At 42.3% G+C, this 19,388-nt stretch overlaps 1 protein-coding gene and 1 pseudogene across 1 annotated transcript; one reads left to right on the top strand and one right to left on the bottom strand.

Annotated features, from left to right (window-relative positions):
• Window positions 1-5,894: 5,894 nt before the first annotated feature.
• Window positions 5,895-10,280, bottom strand: LOC131895617 (uncharacterized; annotated as a pseudogene).
• Lox (lysyl oxidase) lies at window positions 9,997-18,853 on the top strand. The gene is made up of 6 exons (XM_059246607.1): window positions 9,997-11,024; window positions 11,346-11,454; window positions 12,697-12,834; window positions 14,573-14,729; window positions 18,112-18,207; window positions 18,734-18,853. Exons 1-6 carry the CDS (start codon window positions 10,403-10,405, stop codon window positions 18,851-18,853), a joined length of 1,242 nt encoding a protein of 413 aa, XP_059102590.1. The 5' UTR covers window positions 9,997-10,402.
• Window positions 18,854-19,388: the final 535 nt, after the last annotated feature.

Here is a 19,388-nt window from a genome sequence, read left to right as displayed (position 1 = left end):
GGTATAAGAATAAGTAAACATATTTGTAAACAGAGTACAGGAACTAGAAACAGATCCACACTATAAAGCATTATCCTGTTGGTTTTATTGACAGCCCAACACAACCTGGAATCACCTGGAGAACAGAGGACCTCAAATTAAGGAATTGTGTAGATCAGATTGGCCTATGGAATGTCTGTGGGAATACTAGTTATTTTTCTATTGTTGTAAGAAAACACAGGACCAAGGTAACTTATGGAAGAAAGAATTTATTTGGGCTTACAGTTCTAGAGGATAAGAACCCATGATGGCAGCATGTAGGTGTGGAGACTGGATCAGGAAGCTGAAGGTTCTCATATCTTCAAACTATAAACATGAACTAGAGAAGGTGCTGGGAATGATTATGTGGCTTTGAAACTTCAAGATCTATAACATACTTCTTAGTGAGTCTACATCTTCTAAAACTACCTGTCTTAGTTACTGCTCTATTGCTCTGAAGAGACATGATGATCAATGTAACTTACAAAAGAAAGCATTTAATTGGGGTCTTACTTATAGTTTCAGAGGGTTAGTCCATAATCAGTGGAAAGCATGGTGGTAGACAGGCATGTATGGTGCTGGAGTGGTAGCTGAGAGCTCTGATCTACAGAAAGGATCCAGATAGATAGATAGATAGATAGATAGATAGATAGATAGATAGATAGATAGATAGACAGATAGGGACTGGTCCTAGTATGGGCTTTTGAAACCTCAAAGCCCAACCCCAGTTACACATTTCCTCCAACAAGACCACACCTCCTAATCCTTCCCAAACAACCCACTAATTAGAAACCAAACATTCAAATATATGAGCTTATGGGGACCATTCTCATTCAAATCATGACACTACTCAAACAGAGCCACCGACTGGTGACTAGGTATTCAAACAGCAGAGCCTATAGGGAAGAGTCTCATTCAAACCACGACAGTGGGAGATTGCCTTGATTGTTAATAGGAGGGCTGGGTTGTGGGCTGGCTAATCCAGAGTTATATAAGAAAGTTATCTAAGCATGAGCCTATGAGTGAAGGCGCCAGAAGGTGGGGGCAGCAAGCTGCTTTCTTCCGTGGTTTCTGCTTCAAGCTCCTGCTGTGGGTTCGTTCCCTGATTCTCCTCAAATATTGTGAACCTGACTTTGTAAGCCAAATAAATCCTTTTTTCCCTTAAGTAGTTTTTGGTCAGTGTTTTATCACAGGAGCAGAATGAAACTAGAACAGACATATCGATTTTTGACAAAATCTATCTAGCAAAAGAGTAATCTCTACAACAAAAGTGTTGGATCACCTATGTTCATGTAGGGAACCATAAGCCTTAACTCTTACCTATTGTTATATATATAAATGTTTTGAAAGGGTTATAAACCTAAACATGAAATTAAATTAGAAAATTCTCAGACAAAAAACATGAACAATAATGTTTGTGATGTTGGACTGGAATAAAATTTCTCAGAATTAAAAAAAAAAAACTAGTCACAAAAGAAAATAAAATTGACAACTAGATGTTTATCAAAATTATAGACATCTAGTTTTAAAAGAGGTCATTTAAAAAAGGAAATGGTTAATCTCCCAGATGCAATTAATACTCACAATGTATGTCTCATGAGTCTTGTAGCCAGAATCTACTTTAAAAGCCTTTCTACAATCCAAGAAAATCCATAGGATGTAATTGGCATAAAGGAAATTTGTATAGATACATCACAAACATGTAACCTAGATAAAGCAGCACATTGAAAAATACTCAAAATTATTAAGGAAATTCATTTTAAATGGCAATAACAGGTGCTGGAAAAATGGCTGAGCGAGTAAAAGCACCTGCCACAGAGCCTGATGAACCCACAAGGTAGGAGAAAACCAACCTCTGGAGGTCAGCTATCCTCTGACCCCCACATACACAATGCAACATGTGTGTGCCCACACATACACACCCACAAAATAAATAAATAAATATACGTAAAAATGACAACAAGGAAATAGAAGAATGCAACTGAATTCTGAGTGGTATGAATGAAGAATAAAAAAGGAATACTTAAAACATTTGACAGGTCCTCACATAGTTAAATATGTAAGTGCTCTAAAGATGTAGTAATTCTATTTCTAACTGTTTACCCAAAAAGGCATGAAAGGCCATGCACAGAATAATTTGTAGGTGAATACTCACAGCAGCTTTTATCCATAAACCTGGTATGAAAAAAAAAAAGAAATGATGACGCGTTTGTAGCATGAATTGATGTAAAGAAAATGAATGAGCTGCATATAGAACAATAGTATGGATGAACCTTACAGACATACTCCTGAGCAAAAGAGCAGACACAAAAGAAATCTTTGTGTGATTTCCACTTAGGAAAACTTCCGGAGTAGATAAAAACCAATATAAGCTGAAAAAAAAAAAATCAGAGCTGTGGTTTAGTGGGTTGGAATGGAGTGAGCTGGGCGCGGGGGAGTTTATGGGAATATTCAATGTCTTGGTTATAGCCCTGGATATATTGACATACATATTGCTAAAATTCACCAAGTTATATACTTGAAAATTATGCATCTTATTTTATGTGACTAATAGATCAATATAATGTTAATTCATAGTTAACATTGATTTATACCTTAATTTCTTTCAAGGTAACAAAACTCAACTGCCTTCAGAAGGCAGTTCACTTCTTTGTGTAGTGGATAGAGGTTACTGCAGAGAGTTACAACTGGTCAAAGTGATGAGAATAAGTGACATAGGTGTACTTGTCCATAAACTAGACATCTATTTATCACCTCCAAGTCTTTGAGAAGGCAGAGAGAAGGAGGCAGAAGGATGTATGAGCCGGAGGTTGGGGAGAAGGACTGTGTAACAGTGCCTTCTGGACATGACCATTACATTCATGAACTCACTGCAACTGTCATTATCCACAGACGACCTTCACAAGATGGTGCCTGTTACTGTTTCATCAACCATGAGGAAGGAGCTCACAAGGTCCCCTTACTGAGGGACTGTGGCCAGATAATGGGTCCTAGGGGAGGGGGTGTTCTTTTCTTTAGTGGTGTAGCCAATGATAACTTGCCCATGTTCTTGTAGATAATCTCACTCATGCTCATACAAGCAACTAAACTCAGTGGGACACACACACACACACACACACACACACCATCAAATAGGAGGAACACTGAGCTAGCTTGTTTGGAAAAGAAGGCTTTCAGTAGGAGAAAGAAAAGACAAATGAGAGTAATGAGAGATTGAAAATCACCAAAATTCAAAATATACATATATGAAATTGTCAAAGAACAAAAATATTTGAAAAAACAAATAATAGCTTCTTTCTCCACGTTTATAGAAAACACCTTTCAACATGATAGTTTGTGTACAGAGACTCTTTGTCTCCATTTAAATTCTACCATTCAAATACCAAGCAGTAATGCCAATTACCCTCTTGCGTGGCACCTAATAGGAGCTAGATTCTCTGCCGTGCACTTATAAACATTTCATGCTAACAACGGCCCTTCAAGATGAGTTTTATTACTTTTATTTTTGGTGGAGAAATTCAAGACTCATAATAGTTAAGTAATTTGCTCAAGGACTCACTGTTACACACTGCAGGGACTGTCTGCCTCCTTCACCCATGTTATTTCTACTCATAGTCACTTTTCAGCCATTTGCATATCAGACTGATCCCAAAGCCATAGGCATGAGGGTGATAGTCATTGCCGGCCTTGTAATTTAGTTGGCCTGGCCACAATCTCACTGCCATGTAGTCTTGAGTGAATCATTTGGCTTATTTCTTCCAGCAATTAAACAAAAAGAAATAAGATGAAAGAAGCAATTGTTTCCCTTCTTTCTATGCCCCATGGTAGAACTTAGTATTGTGGTTTTTGACAGCATAGACCTGGGTTCAGAAGCTGGTGGTGCCAATATTTAGTAAGCATGTTGCTTAACCTTTGTAAAGCTTTGGGATTGTTTTTTATCCATAAAACAAAAATATAAATAAGCATGTCACAAGATTGTAGTGAGGATAAAAATGGGTCAGTGCATTTAAAGCACATTGAATGCTGCCACAATGGTAAGAAGCAGAGATCCTCATTATTAATAGTTTCAGTATTAATTGGCCTTCTTTGAAGGACCTTCACTGGCTGAGGATTTGGCTCAGAATATGCAAAGCTCTAAGTTCAACCTGAAACTAAGAAGGCCTCATGGCTTCTCTCAAGCACAATTAGGAAATGGGTTTTCTCTTTCATAGCCACACCACATCTTCTTTCTATTCTGTCTTCACCCCAAACACACAGATCACCTTCAAATGTTCTTAGAGCATCATCGTGTAGGACAAGTTCCATGGAATTCCCATTCCAGTGTTAGTAATTTGTGATCTCATGCTCCCCTTGGGCTTCAAAGGAGAGCTGTGCACAACAGATTCATTCAAAGCAGGGAGATGCTTGTTGGGGAAATCGCAGATGAGAGAGGTGCCTGAGATAAGAACAAATGTCTTCATGATGCACCTTCCTGCATAGCAGAAGATCATGATTGGATAATGTGAGAATAAATAACTTTCAGGGTGATGGGCAGTGAGTGTGGAGGACTATAGGGAGAGTTGAGGAGCAAAGAAGCTGAGATTCAGACCTCGCTGCACAACCTTTCCTATCACTAATAGAAACAACCCTGACTGACACACCCTGTAACACCTACAACTGACCTTTTTTTTTTTTTTTTTTTGTCACTAGGCTGTCAACTAGCCCAATCAAATTACCTGGACTTCATTTAGGAATGATTTTGCCAACTGGCTGACACTTTATTTTTTTGGTCAATATAAACAAAATTACTTTGACTGACTCACTGTGTTTCAAAGGTCCTTTCTCCTCACCCTGAGGTCCTTCCTCTCTTCCCACTTTTCTGTTTTGCTAGACTAGCATTCTTTATGTAATCTCATACGGAGTTCCATTAAAGACAGCAGAATAGAATGCTTTTCTATTCCCCAGACTTCAATTCCACTTTTCCCTTCCTTAGGTGGCCCAAAGGGGCTAGGTAACCCAGCCAGATATATTTAAAATTCATTCTTTCTGGGCTATTTCTAGCCAGTTTGTTTACTTATTTTCTTTTTTTAGTTCGGTCTTGACACACAGACAAATGTGTACCAACTGTCTACTTTTATATTTGGGTGAATACCTGGAAGTGGCATGTGGCAGACAGCAAGGATGGAGAGAAAGGAGTGGAAAGTCCCTGTTAGCTTTCAAGTCCACTCACCGGTCCCCTTCTACTCCAATTAGAAAACGTCAGGGTTCTGTATCTCACTCTGTTACTTTTTCTGGTTGTCTTTTCTGATCATCAATTCCTTCCTCCCACTCTCCCGCCCACTTCTTTTACGTAAGATGGCATAATTGCTTCTTTTCTCTAACGTTTTAATGTGGACTTTCCGCTCCCTCTGCTTGCTTCCCTTCGGTGTGTTAGGACTACAGGGTTACAACGAACTTCACACAAGCCATGAACTTCACTGAAGAACAAGATTCAAATGTGCTTTCTGTGCCACATACTTTTCAATTTTATTTATTTGTGCGCGTGCGAGCGTGCAGTTGTCCACAGAGACTAGAAGAGAGCCAGATTCCCTGGAGTTGGAGTTACAGGTGGTTATGAGCAGGCTGATTGGTGCAGAAAAACCAATCTGGGGTCTTTGGAAGAGTAGGAAGGGCACTAAACCTCTGAGCCACCTCTCCAGCCCCCAAACAAAAGAATTGAGGCTCACACACTGGTTCTTTGGTTATGCAGTTATCGTTCTGGTTCTGCTTTACAGTTTTAACTTTCTGAATAATTCCATATCCTTTGAGTATAAACTTACCTAGCAAATTCTGGAGGCACAACCTTTTGACTTTTCTTTCTCTCTTCCTTTTTCACAAATAGGAACTTTTATTTGTCACTATTGGAAGTCTGGGTTTTCAACAGTTTCTTGGTTCATATCCATCAGCTCACTCACACCTGTCTCATCATCAGTAGTTTTTCCAGAACTTCCACCTTCACCACAGAGCGCCCTGAGTTTTCTCAATTCGAACTTGGGTTTCTTCTGCATTTTTATCACCTTCTTCCAGATCTGGAGGACCTGCTGGGGCTGCACATGGGATGTTTTGCATGTCTGGCTGGTGCGTTTTTTAGTGAAACCAACACAGAACAGAAGGAGCAAAGAACCATTGGTTGTCTTGACATCAACACAAGCGTCAGTCATGGTCTAGTCTGCCACTTTTTGACCATGGAACACATTTTGTCCTGGGTAAGATCCATGCCATGGAAGTTAATCAGACATTTTTTTTTTTATTTTGCCCTGAACAACTTCAGTAATTAGCTTGAATTTTCTAAACACAACTTTGTCACTCTGTAGATCAGCAAAGCTCTCTTCAAACACACGACCCTTGAGGCAATCAGATGAAATTCTGTTTCCTTGGGTCCTTGTGACTGGTGTTTTTCCAATGTTTCTAAACTGGAACATAGGTGGAGCTTTCACATCATACCAGTCTTTCTTAGAAAATGGACCAACCAGTTTCATCTTGGCTCCCTTCTTGAAGCCTTTCCTCAGGGGCTTGTTCTCACCTACTGCCGCCTTGCTGCTGCTCAGAGAGCCAAAGGGAAGAAGTACACGCGCAGCTTGGGTAAGAACTTACTTGAGTCGGATGGGACTTTTATTTCTTGGTAGAAATAGAACCTTGCTAAAAAAAAAAAAAAAAAAGCGGGGGGTGGGTTGAGATGATTCCCTCTTTTTTGATATAAATCATAGATCTGTCCACAAAAAGCTGCTCTCTTGGGATCAACCGTTCATCTTACAAGAGCTGGGGACACCTTGATGCAGCTATAGTTACTGTCATCATTATAATTGCTGCTAGTATTATTTTTTATTAGCTTCAGCTTTGAGTGGAAGAAAACTGGCTTGTCTAATTTTGAAAAGAGTGGTTTTGCCTCTAAGAAAAGAGCACAATGCATGGCTACATGGCATCACCCCATGGTGGCAAACACTTCCTATTGTCCTCAATGTGGTGGCCACATGTTTTCTTTTCTTTTTCTCCCAGATAGCTAAGTCTTAAGCAAGAGAGTTTGGAGGAAATGAAAGAGGGAGAAAATGACTTTTTTTTTTTCCCTTTTATGGCATTTAGAGTGTGTGCCAGTGGGTTACATATCCCCTACCCCTGAAGTTGTGTGTATATGTTCATATGTGTGTGATTAATAAAATAAGCAAAGTGCATTGTGATTGTTCTGGGCTGTTATTTCTGTTTTCATGAACCGGTTTTAAATCTTTTGAAGCAAACTGGGAGAAAATGATGAGCCTCATCCGCTGTGAGTGTTTAGTGATCATGTTTACAAGTCACCTATATAGCACACTATCCTGCAAAGCGTAAATGTGTGTATGAGATTCTGTAAAACAAATAAATGTGTAATGGAATTTCACTGATGGAAAATACTTAAAAAGTGAACATCATCTTCTGTAGGCTCCATCTTATACGTACACAAAAATTACCCAATATTTTAAAGTCCAATTCGAGAAATTTTTTTCAATATTAATGGCCATAATGTAATATTGCAGTGATTGAATTGAAAATAGAGTAAGTGGATATTCAAGAAAATCAGAGATTTTGAAACTTGGAAGAATACTTTGAAGAGGATTTGGATTATTTGTTAAATCTGACAAAGTGCTAAGAACCAGAAAAAATAAAACGCCTATACAGAGAAGCTTTTCCTCCCCCATCTCCCTCCCCCTCTCCTCTTTCCCCTCCCCCTCTTCCTTTTCCCCTCCCCCTCCCCCTCTTCCCTTTCCCCTCCCCCTCTTCCCTTTCCCCTCCCCCTCTTCCCTTTCCCCTCCCCCTCTCCCTTCTTCCTCTCTTTTCCTCCCCCCCCCCCCCACAACCAAGCACCAGACCTGGAAACAAAGGCATGCTAACTGAGATCCAGGACAAACTTTCTACCCTCCCAATAGGAACCACTTTACTCTAATTTGACAGCCACAGCAAAGGTCTTCCCTCAGAAACCTGTGGTCAAGTGATAACTGTCCCCAGCCATTCTGTTCTGGAGGTAACTGTTCATGGGCAGATGTAGAACCTTTTTCAGATGAAAGATAACGATACTCAGTCTCTTTCTGTTTCTCCTTATAATGTCATCTGTCCATCCAAATTATAGCACCTTTTTTTTCTTTTTTTCCCTCTATCTCTCTTACAAAGTCTAGAGAAATCCAGTAGTTAATTTTAAGCCTTCTAGCCAGCCAGTAAAATGACAACTAGTGTTATCTTAGAGATGGTTTTGTTCAGAAAAGAATTCACTGTTGACTTGTGGTGAGTGAACTTGCACTTAAAGTTTATCCTCATCATGTAGGCTGTAGATTTACCACATGTGGGCCAAACTCTGTGTCATATCCCTTGGTGACCAAGGAAGGTACGTGGTCCATCTAACTAGACTCAAAAAGCCAGATTCATTACCCTGGACTCTGAGTCATGTGATTTAACTAGCTGAAAGCCGCAGGCCAACCCCCTCTGTCAGTCAGGATTCTCCTGTGGCAGATGACAGAAACTGACTATGTTAGTCCACAAAAGATTGCACTAGAAAATCTGAAGGAAATGCTGAAGAGCCAGAACTTTTTCTAGCAGTGGGAGGAGGAATAATGTTCACCGTGTGACCAACTTGACATTTAGATTCTAGGAAGATAGTTTAATTAGAACAAACTCAGATCTTGTGACCCGTTCTTGAAGTGAAGAAGTCGCATGAATGCCTTGTCAGTCCAACCTCACTATGGGCGTCAGAGGTTCTGGGCAGAGTTTCCTGAAGAACAGAAAGAAAAAGGAAATGGGTATCAAGCAGTCAGACTAGTAGATGTCCACCAAACCACCTGGTGGGGTGATCAGTTATGAAAACACGGAGTCTAAGAGGTGAGATTGAAGTGTCTAGACAACAGCTCAGTGATGGGACCGATAAAGTGGATACTAAATTCTGGCTTGCCTAGTAGTTTAAAAGGGCCACTTAGTATCAATTTTTCTTTGAATTCAGTTCAGAGTTTCCCAGACCCTGAGTGGGATGTGAATAGTTGGTCTATTAAGCATCTCTGTCCAGTTACAGATTATCCTCCGACTCATTCTCCTGGCCAGCCACACCTACGTCTTCTCTGTAGTGAACTCAGAACTCAAAGGCTATTTCTCTTGTAACACCTTTGTTTAGACTGGAAGAGGAATTAAAAGCTGCTGAATACTTTATTGAATTTCAACCTTTAATATTGGCAATTTGATTTTAACATGTGAAGTCAAACCTCCTTATTAGACACAGGAGAGAAGGAGCAAGAAGTCAAATGAAACGTCTACTTGAAGATGTCCTTGAACACTCTCCTGCTCTTCTTCTAGCTTTCCGGTACACAGTAGGGATGAAAGAATTCTTCATCATCACTTAAAGTGCAAATTGGGCCGGTTATTTGGAGAGAGAGAGAGAGAGAGAGAGAGAGAGAGAGAGAGAGAGAGAGAGAGAGAGGGGCAGGCTTATTCACTACACTTTGTTCCCTGTAAATTTTCACTTTAGTTATTAAAATACTCACTGTAGGAAACAGATTTGTAACCCATTTCTCATATTACCTACAGCCAGAAAAACAAAATTTGATATCCTTGGGGTTTATTTGCTGAGGGCGCTTCCCATAAAAGCGGGGTGAGTGTGCGTTGGGAAATTCGTCTGGTTAACTTCTTTATGGATAAGCGTTAGTCACAGCCTCCCCCATCCCAGCACGCACACTTTGGCCCTACCGCTCTCCCCACCTCTTGACTTCCCGCCTCTCCAGGGCTGGTGACCTAATAGCATTTTTCTTCATGCATATTTTGGCTTGGGCCCATGGCCTGGCTGCCTTCGCCTGTCTGAGTCTTTTGAAATTCCTGCATGTTCGGCCCAGATTAAGTCGAGTGTGTCTCAGGATGTGTGTTCCGTTTTGTTCTTTCCCCTTAACTCTCCCTGTGCAACGTGTCTGGGGAGGAGGGGAGTGGGGCGGAGAGGGGAGGAGGGGCAGAGTGGAGGAGCTGTCCGCCTCGCACGTTTCCAATCGCATTACGTGAACAAATAGCGGAGGGGCAGCGAGCGGGGCCAGAACGGCTTGTGTAACTGCAAACTTGTCAGAAAGTTTAAAATCTCTCCCCTTCTTCCACTCCAGACACTGTGCGCTCGCCGGGACCGACCGTCGTGCGCCGCTGCTCCCCGTCGTCGTCTTCCAGGACTGGGAAAGGGGGTGCCACGTCCGACGGCGGCCTGGGCTGGGGGCAGGGTCTGCCGTCCGCCCTTGGCACGGCTCACTGCGACCCATCCCCGCGCCTCGCCCTCCTCCCGGCCCCGAAGAGGTCTCGTTCCTTCGCGGGATCTGAGCCCCGTCTTCACTCTCTCCCAGCCACGTCCTCCTCCCCGCAGAAAGGACTCGCCGGGAGAGCCATGCGTTTCGCCTGGACCGTGCTCCTGCTGGGGCCGCTGCAGCTCTGTCCCCTTCTCCGCTGCGCCCCGCAGGCCCCGCGGGAGCCACCCGCCGCCCCGGGCGCCTGGCGCCAGACAATCCAATGGGAGAACAATGGGCAGGTGTTCAGTCTGCTGAGCCTCGGGGCGCAGTACCAGCCGCAGCAGCGGCGACGCGACCCCAGCGCCGCCGCGGCCCCGGGCCCCGACGGCAACGCCGCCCCGCAGCCGCGCACGCCCATTCTGCTGCTGCGGGACAACCGCACGGCCTCTGCCCGCGCGCGGACACCGAGCCCGTCGGGGGTCGCCCCCGGCCGTCCCCGGCCCGCCGCCCGCCACTGGTTCGAAGCTGGCTTCTCGCCGTCGGGGGCCCGCGATGGTGGGACCTCCCGGCGCGCAGGGAACCGGACTGCGTCGCCACAGCCCCCGCAGCTCAGTAACCTGAGGCCTCCCAGCCACGTAGACCGCATGGTGGGCGACGACCCCTACAATCCCTACAAGTACTCCGACGACAATCCCTATTATAACTACTATGACACGTATGAGAGGCCCCGGCCTGGGAGCAGGTACCGACCCGGATACGGCACCGGTTACTTCCAGTATGGTAAGCACCCCCAGGTTCACGCGAGGCACCTGGCCACCCTGGCTGCAGGTCGGTGCTGTCTAGACTTGGCGGACTGAGCGCGACTGGTCCCCCCCATCCCGGCCGACCGGACCCCCCTAATTCCCCCTCGCCTGCCCCGCCAGCTCTGGAATCTGATGGAAACCGCGCTCCTGGCTCCAGCAGCTTCTTCTTTCCTTTCCTTCCCAGTCTTGGAGTTCCCTGTTCTTCCACACACTCAGCCCCACCCAGCGGACTTGGTGGGCAAAGGGAGACAAAAGAGGGGACCTGGGGTCAGAGGTCACCTGCTTGTCTTATTTTTAGGTCTCCCGGACCTGGTGCCGGACCCCTACTACATCCAGGCATCTACATATGTGCAGAAGATGTCTATGTACAATCTGAGATGCGCTGCGGAAGAAAACTGCCTGGCTAGGTATGGATTTCCACAGCCTGGCTCCCATTTTGATCCTGGGATCACACGGGTGCCTAGTTCTGACCGCTATTCAGTGCAGACAAGGGCCAGGAAGTGGGACAAGGGCTGGGAAGTGGGACGTGACCTCCTGGGCATGCTGACTTGGATAGAGAGTTAATTTGGAATGTTTTTATGGGTGCCGCCTCACTGGGAGGCGCAAATCGGGAGAGGGGGGCGAAAACCCTTGTTCTGGAGACTGAGTCTTAGATTCTTTTCCCAAGGTTTCTTTCTATTAGGCATTGGCGCCAACATTTTTCTATAAAACAGGAGCTCAACAACCAACCACACAGGGGGAAAAGTAGAAAAGAAGCGCTCGCTATTATTCTCGGATGGTCTGGGGTGTGTTCGCCACGGTGGCGCCCCCCATTGGTAAAGACTGCATTCCACATTTCTTTCAGGCCGTGATTAACTGGGTTGTTTTGGTATAAGACCATGAGCAAGAGTTTTGTTTTCCATCATTCCCAAAATAAAATAGCTATTCTGGACTTGGAATTCTCCGATTTTGCTGCTGGCAACCAGCAGAGGGAGCATAAGATGCTTGCGTAGTTCTGGTGGTACCTTAAGTAAAATGGGTCACCAATGGTATTCCAACCTAGACCTACAAAAATATAGAAGCATCCCAGAAGTGTTTATACGAACCTTTATTCCACGTTGGCTTTTTTACAACCGTCAGGCTAAGGGAAGAAATTCAAGCTCATTTTCATTCCCGAGTCTTGCATGATCCACACCACTGAACGCTGGAAGATAGGAGAGAGGGGTTCCCTGTCTGATGATAGTGAAGTATAAAGCTGTCAATCTAAAGCTAGCTGTCATGTTTTAGAGTGTTTCTCCACTTACTATTTTAAACCTATCAACTTATTAATAGATGTATGTGGATCTTTTTGGCGTGTGATCATTACTATAGCAATTTCATAATTTTTAGATGCAGAGTGTATCATCAATAATTTTTTTTAGTGTAAATCCTAATTTCAAGCTTTGTAGGTTTTTACTGTTGTCCTTCATTCACTCATTCACCAGGTAGTCACTATGTTTTTATTCTTCCAGAACTGGATGGGAGCTCAGGATGGTCTCTTTGAGCTGAGAGGCTAGTTGGGGAAGGGGAGGGATGCCACTACAGTGTAACAGTGAGCTGTTCCTTCTAGTTTTGTTTTTCATCGATATTCACTGGATCTAATGTTTGTTTGTTTGTTTCTAAACCCACAGCTCAGCATATAGGGCAGATGTCCGGGATTATGATCACAGGGTACTGCTACGATTTCCCCAAAGAGTGAAAAACCAAGGGACGTCTGACTTCTTACCAAGCCGCCCTCGCTATTCCTGGGAGTGGCACAGTTGTCATCAGTGAGTGGACGGGCCTCTCAGTGCTTCTGGGACGCTCTGACATCTTTCAGATGATTCTTCACGTGTCTTACCTAAAGCTAGAGATTTGCTATTATTTGTACTTAGAACTTTTACTATACGGGTTGATGGTCATCAAAGAATGTTAAACCTTAAAGACGGCCCCTTCACCACCCAATCCCATTATCTTTTGAATTGGAAACTTAAGTCAGGCTCATTAAAAAGTGTGGAGAGACATAACAATGGCTGCCATAGAATTTGCTATTAAGTAAAAGTATCTGCTATAAATAAGATCATCTATGTAAGTAGTAAATTTACAGAACTTTTATTATGTAAAAGTATCTTCTATAAATAAGATCATCTATGTAAATAGCAAATTTACATAATTTACTATTATGTACAAGTGTCTGCTATGGATAAGATCATCTACATGATCACCTGCAGCTGGTCAGCCTTAACAACCATTTAAGAAAAGCACAGCTTCTTTTACCTAAAGGATTCAGAAACCATCCTCAATGGAACACACATGAGACAGACTTGAGGAGCAGATCCACTTCCATCTTTTGAAAGGCCCATATCAGCCCCAGAGTGGTTGCTCTGCCCTTTCTAAATTTAAAGGTTTTAATTTTGAAATTACATGTGGTTATGCCATCATTTGCCTAGGTAATGTGCCCAGATATTCAGTGCCAGGAAATCCTGATGTGTGGTCTCCTACTTACAGAAATTCAAACCCTTTCCCATTGTTGCCCCTCCCCCATGTAAGATGAGGATGAGCTCAGAAGTCTTCTACTTAATGAATAGAGAAAAAGCAGACTTTAGCTGCATAATTTGCTTATTAAAGTAGAAATATTTTATTTTGAAAGTTTGTGCTATTTAAATAATAGTGGTAGAAAAACATGTCCCCCCTTGCATTTCCAAAGAGATTTTAAAATGTTGAAACTCTAGTTTCTAGACTCTCATAGCAAGCCCTCTCGAGTAAAACTCTTGTTTGAAATCAGCATCCTATCAGCAACATGGGCAGTGGCACCCAGAGAAACACACGAGAGACTCCACAGGGTACAAGCACAGATAATGAATTGTCTTTATAGCTACTCTGTGGAAAGGAACAGATACTCTGTCCTTACTACGAAGTAAAGTTAAAAGCTTGCAATTTTGATGCATTTATGTCCTTTCTGAAAAAAATAATCTAGCATGAATATCTCTTTAAGAAGATAAACTTGAGGACCAGGCATGGTGGCACATGCCTTTAGTCCCAGCACATGGGAGGCAGAGGTGGGTAGATCTCTGAATTCAAGGCCAGCATGGTCTACAGAATAACTTCCAGGATAGCTAGAGCTACACTGTGAGACCCTGTCTAAAACCAAGGGGGAGGGGGTTGGGCTGGGGAGATGGCTCAGTGTTAAGAGTACTTGCTGCTCTTGCAGAGGAGCCAGGTTTGATTTCCAGTACTCACAGGGTGGTTTGTAACCATCCATATCACATCTCCAGTTCCAAGGGATTCAAGCCCTCTTCTGACTTCCTCCGGCACCAGGCATGTACATGGTGCACATATAACTTGTAGGCAATACGTTCACACACATAAAATAAATAAATCTTTAAAAAAACAAGAAAATAAACTTGCCCTGTTTTAATTTGTGAGCAATAACACCATTTGATTCATGAGACAAGGAGGTCACTTAATGTCCTTATTGTTTCCTCTACATGCCACTGACTGCTGTGTTTTTGTTGTGTGGGACATTAGACATTACCACAGCATGGATGAATTCAGCCACTACGACCTGCTTGATGCCAACACACAGAGGAGAGTGGCTGAAGGCCACAAAGCAAGCTTCTGTCTCGAGGACACATCCTGTGACTACGGGTACCACAGGCGCTTTGCGTGCACCGCCCACACACAGGTAGGCTGGCCCTCGGACATCAGGAACCCTCAGATGTCCAGAGACTAGGAAAACAACGTCATCTGCTGTTTTCTTCCTCCCCCTCCCTTCTTCTTCTTCTTCTTCTTCTTCTTCTTCTTCTTCTTCTTCTTCTTCTTCTTTTTTTAAAATCCTTTGTTTCATTTTGAGGTTATCTTACCAACGCAGAAATTAATTGGGAAAAGGCAGATGACTGGGTGGTGCAAATTGCTTTTAAAGTGTTTCCAGCTGCCCACGCAGACCCTGCTGGTGATCACAGAAGGTCACTGTGGATCCCTGCTACATAACACAATGAAAAGTAGTTTCCTTTCTGCACACAAAGGAATGACTTGAAGCATCTGCCTTCATTCTGGGTTCTTTAATTGGCTATAAATAACTGCTGGCAACGTAGAACTGTTTTCCCACCTGCAAAACCGTTTTGTTTCCTACCTTCCTGCTTACTATGGAATAGTGCCTAGAGTTAGAACAAGGAGTTGAAGTCAGTTCCTTCAGGGTACTTTAAACAGCATCACGTCTAATAATGCAAATAAGAATAGAAAGACACATTTCTTTCTCCACACATGTACATTTAAACCTACAGCGTAATTGGTATCAGATGTTCTTCGGATGAATTTGTTTTTAATCGTGCTGAGCTAAGCACTATTGTGTGTCCTAGGATTGGAAAATGTGTGTCAGTTAAAAGCCATGCCGGTATTTCCATCCAAAACCCTCATTTGTAAAAAGACGTTATAATTTTACTCCAGCCCAGCTCTTGGCAAGTAGTCCGTGAATGTACATTACCCAGGGCACAAAGACACCAACAGCTGTCATCTTGGGGAGCAGATTCCAGGATTGTGGCCGGAAGCTTTTTAGTGACCTACATGTGTGGACCATACTTCTTTCCTCTGGGCTTAGCTCATCAAAGTGGTTAGAAAGGGAAACAGTTATACTTAGCATAGGTTGGGAGGGGCAGGACATGTGCTTTAAGTGAAGGATGTAACCCAACCACATACTAAGCATGTACCCATTCAGATATTGCATTCTCATCCTGTGATCACCCCCAGAGAAGCTGGGGCTCTTCCTTTCCCTATTCAGAAAATGACACATACTGATCATCTCATTCTAAGATGGAACACTTGGGTGGGGAGTTGTTCATGTTTCAACCCCAGAGGCTCCCCTATTTGCTGGCATAATCTCACTCTTGTTATGTTCATCCTTCTCTGTACACGTCTTAAAAATTCTTCACCAGGTTTTGCATTGTAAGTGATTTATATGTTTCTGGTTTTTTTTTCAATTGTCTCTTGAACAAAAATCACTTAAAGAAAAAAATTCACACAGACCCCTAATGTTGACTTTTGTTAGTTGTGTTATACTGGTGTTGTGTTCCTAAATGTTTATGCATATAACTAAGTATAACTTATGCATATATTATATATAAAAGCCACATGTTCTAAGACTACAAATTTACATACTAAATTCATGCACAACTAAAAATAGTCACATCATACTCATTGACCAAACGTAGCAAACCATTATGTTTTGCTGAAACCAAATAATGAATTTAGATAGTGTAGAATGAAGTTATATTTCCAATTTAGTTTTACATTTGAATTTGAATATTGAAATGTCTACTCACTTAATGGCCTGGGTAAACTTCAGGTATTTATTTGCAAGTCCAAATAAGCAAAGTTCAAAATTAACATATTTTGTGAGTGCGTGAATCATAGAGTAACAGTGTCAGCCATTAGTGCTAACACATACACATAGCGCTTTTAAGATTGTGTGACCTAGGCCGGTGTCAAATTCATGGGCTTAAATTGTTCTCCTGCCTCAGCATTCTGCACCTTTGAGATTATGGGTGGATGCCAACAGGGATAACTTCAGCATTTCTGAAACACTTATTCACTTAACAGTAGCATTACTTATGCCTATCTTCCTTGGGTATCTAATCCAGTGCACAATTTAGAGTCATATGTGAAATAGTAGTAATGGTAGTGACAGCTGTTAGTACTGCTTAGTGTGTAAGGTGCCAGAATCAGAGAATGATGTGGTAGAATCAGACCAAAAGTTCTTCCTCTTGTATTTCCTATCCAACACATAAGATGAGAATGGATCAAGGTGGGAACTCAGGCAATTATGGTCCTCATTCCTGTGACTCAAGTGATTTCGAGTTGGCTTGTCTCTACTGTCCTGTGCTGTGGACAGCAAAATTGTTCACTCTTCCCAAATCCAGATGTAGCCAAACCCACATCCCTAAAGCATGTTGAGAGGCTTTTGTTATCATTGGTGACCAAAATGACCTTAAGCATCAAAGCAAACTTGAGTGATGATCTTAAATGATACTTCTGAGTTCAAATGATTGTAACACATACTTTTAATCAACTTTGGATTATCAGAGTGAAAATACAACAGTTAAAAGTTCTCATGAGGAAATAAGAAAATAAAAAAAAAGATATCCATCTCCCCCCCCCCCCGCCCCCCCCCGTGGGAGAAAATGTCTTCAGCCTCATGAGAGCAAGGAGCATATATTCTTGGCATTTTTCTCCTGGCAGCCTTATGAGACACCTGTTGACTTGCTGGTGTGAATGTTTTAGCATGTAGACTGATGCATATTGACCAGTTTGGGCATATATCCATCCTTGTGACTCAACTAAGATTTCACTGATTATTTGATGGAGGGAATGTGGTAGTTAAGAAAAGGTACCTGTTTACATAATCTTGAAACCAACTCAGTCATTCCCTAGCTGTTTGCCCTGGAATAAGTCATTTGGCCTTAGTGTGCCTCAGCTTCCTCATCTATAAAATGGAGATAGTAATACACCTGCCTTATGTAGTTGTGAGAATTGGCTTTATATAATATGTTTAAAATGGTTCTGGCACATAATAATAACAAATGTTAGCTTCTCAAGGGTGCAACTAGACTCTACCCTTGAGGAATTTCTGTAATATGATGAGTATATAGAGCAGAAATGGATGAACGCTATAAAGCTAAACAGGACAAAAGACCATGAACATTCAGAATGTAGGAAGGTCATTGCAGGGAGGTTCACAGATAGGATATTGGAACTAATTTGCTATGAGACCTTTATTCCTGGTGTAATATCTTGAATTGTGGTGAAGGCTTATTTTGTTGATTAACTCTGTTTTCTACTGGTGACTTGTGAAATAAGACACACCACTTCATACTGCAATCCCTATAAAGCCCTAGCTATTATAAGACTGGGAAATGTGTGGTTCTCAATGGAGATGAAACAGAAGTATTTTTATGCCAAATTCTTCTAGGTACCAACTTAGGATTTAATTTACCAATAATATCATGTTTGTTTGTTTTAACTCTGTCTAGCCATATGCTATAATTTAATTTTTACAACTTTGCTGATTTCAGGGATTGAGTCCCGGATGTTATGATACCTATGCGGCAGACATAGACTGCCAGTGGATTGATATTACAGATGTACAACCTGGAAACTATATTCTAAAGGTAGGAGCTTTGAATACATGTAATTTACCATGACAATTCAATACACTCCCTTTTTCTGGTTTCAAATATTAAATAATCATGGTCTTAAAAGTAACCAAAAATGCAGGGCAGTGGTGGTGCACACCTTTAATTCCAGCACCTGGGAGGCAGAGGCAAGTGGATGTCTGAGTTTGAGGCCAGCCTGGTCTATAAAGAGAGTTCTAGGACAGCAAGGACTAAACAGAAAAACACTGTCTTGAAAAACAAAACAACAAAATTGTAATTGAACACCCTTCATAACAATTTTTAAGCAATCTAGAGTATGATGTTTTTAAAAAGAGCTCAGAGAAATTTACACAACTTCCTTTGTAATATAGACAGTGTTTAACTACATGCTTTACTTAGACTCCTTTTCTTGCTTTTATTTATTTAGCTGAGTCCCTTGTTAGCAATTTCACTGCAACACCTCTACAGAAATAGGAAGAAATAAGAGTATGCATATAAAGATGAACAGGAAGTCATTCACCATGCTATTTCTGTTGTGCAGGTCAGTGTAAACCCCAGCTACCTGGTGCCTGAATCAGACTACAGTAACAATGTTGTACGCTGTGACATTCGCTACACAGGACACCATGCCTATGCCTCAGGCTGCACAATTTCACCGTAAGTATTGTTTGGCAAGCCAAGTAATTTCTTTTATAAGGAACTTTGACTTGATACTAGCTGAAAGACTGGCAGGTGCTTACAAGTTTTGTCACCTAGATTTATACAGCACTGGCATTTGCTTTGCTTCTACTACCATACCTTCCTTGCAAATAAAGCAAAGCAAAAATTAAATATATAGCTAGGTGGTCATAGCGGATGGTGGTGGCACACGCCTTTAATCCCAGCACTCGGGAGGCAGAGGCAGGCGGATCTCTGTGAGTTTGAGGCCAACCTGGCCTACAGAGTGAGTTCCAGGAAAGGCGCAAAGCTACACGGAGAAACCCTGTCTCGAAAAACCAAAAAAAAAAATTAAATATAGGACCCATGTTATTATTTTTGACAATACTAGAGAATGAGGATGTAGTAATGTTTTACTCATGCTACAGCTTGTACAGTGTTCACCTGGGAAGATATACTGTTTACCTGACAAGTTCTGTAGCAGTCCAGTCCAACAAATTACTCATTAAGCAGTGTAAATGAGCTTGTAGGAGCCACAG

The sequence above is a fragment of the Peromyscus eremicus genome, chromosome 19, assembly GCF_949786415.1.
Source record: "Peromyscus eremicus chromosome 19, PerEre_H2_v1, whole genome shotgun sequence".
In the NCBI taxonomy this organism is placed as follows: Eukaryota; Metazoa; Chordata; class Mammalia; order Rodentia; family Cricetidae; genus Peromyscus; species Peromyscus eremicus.
Note: the sequence above shows the minus strand (reverse complement) of the source record. Positions and strands in the feature narration are given on the sequence as shown.

Excerpts from the sequence above, each read along its gene's own strand:
- Lox (XM_059246607.1), top strand. The coding sequence starts at position 10,403 with ATGCGTTTCGCCTGGACCGTGCTCCTGCTGGGGCCGCTGCAGCTCTGT. Across the intron at positions 12,835-14,572 it reads GAGTGGCACAGTTGTCATCA|ACATTACCACAGCATGGATG; the intron begins GTGAGTGGACGG and ends GTGGGACATTAG. Across the intron at positions 18,208-18,733 it reads CTGGAAACTATATTCTAAAG|GTCAGTGTAAACCCCAGCTA; the intron begins GTAGGAGCTTTG and ends TCTGTTGTGCAG.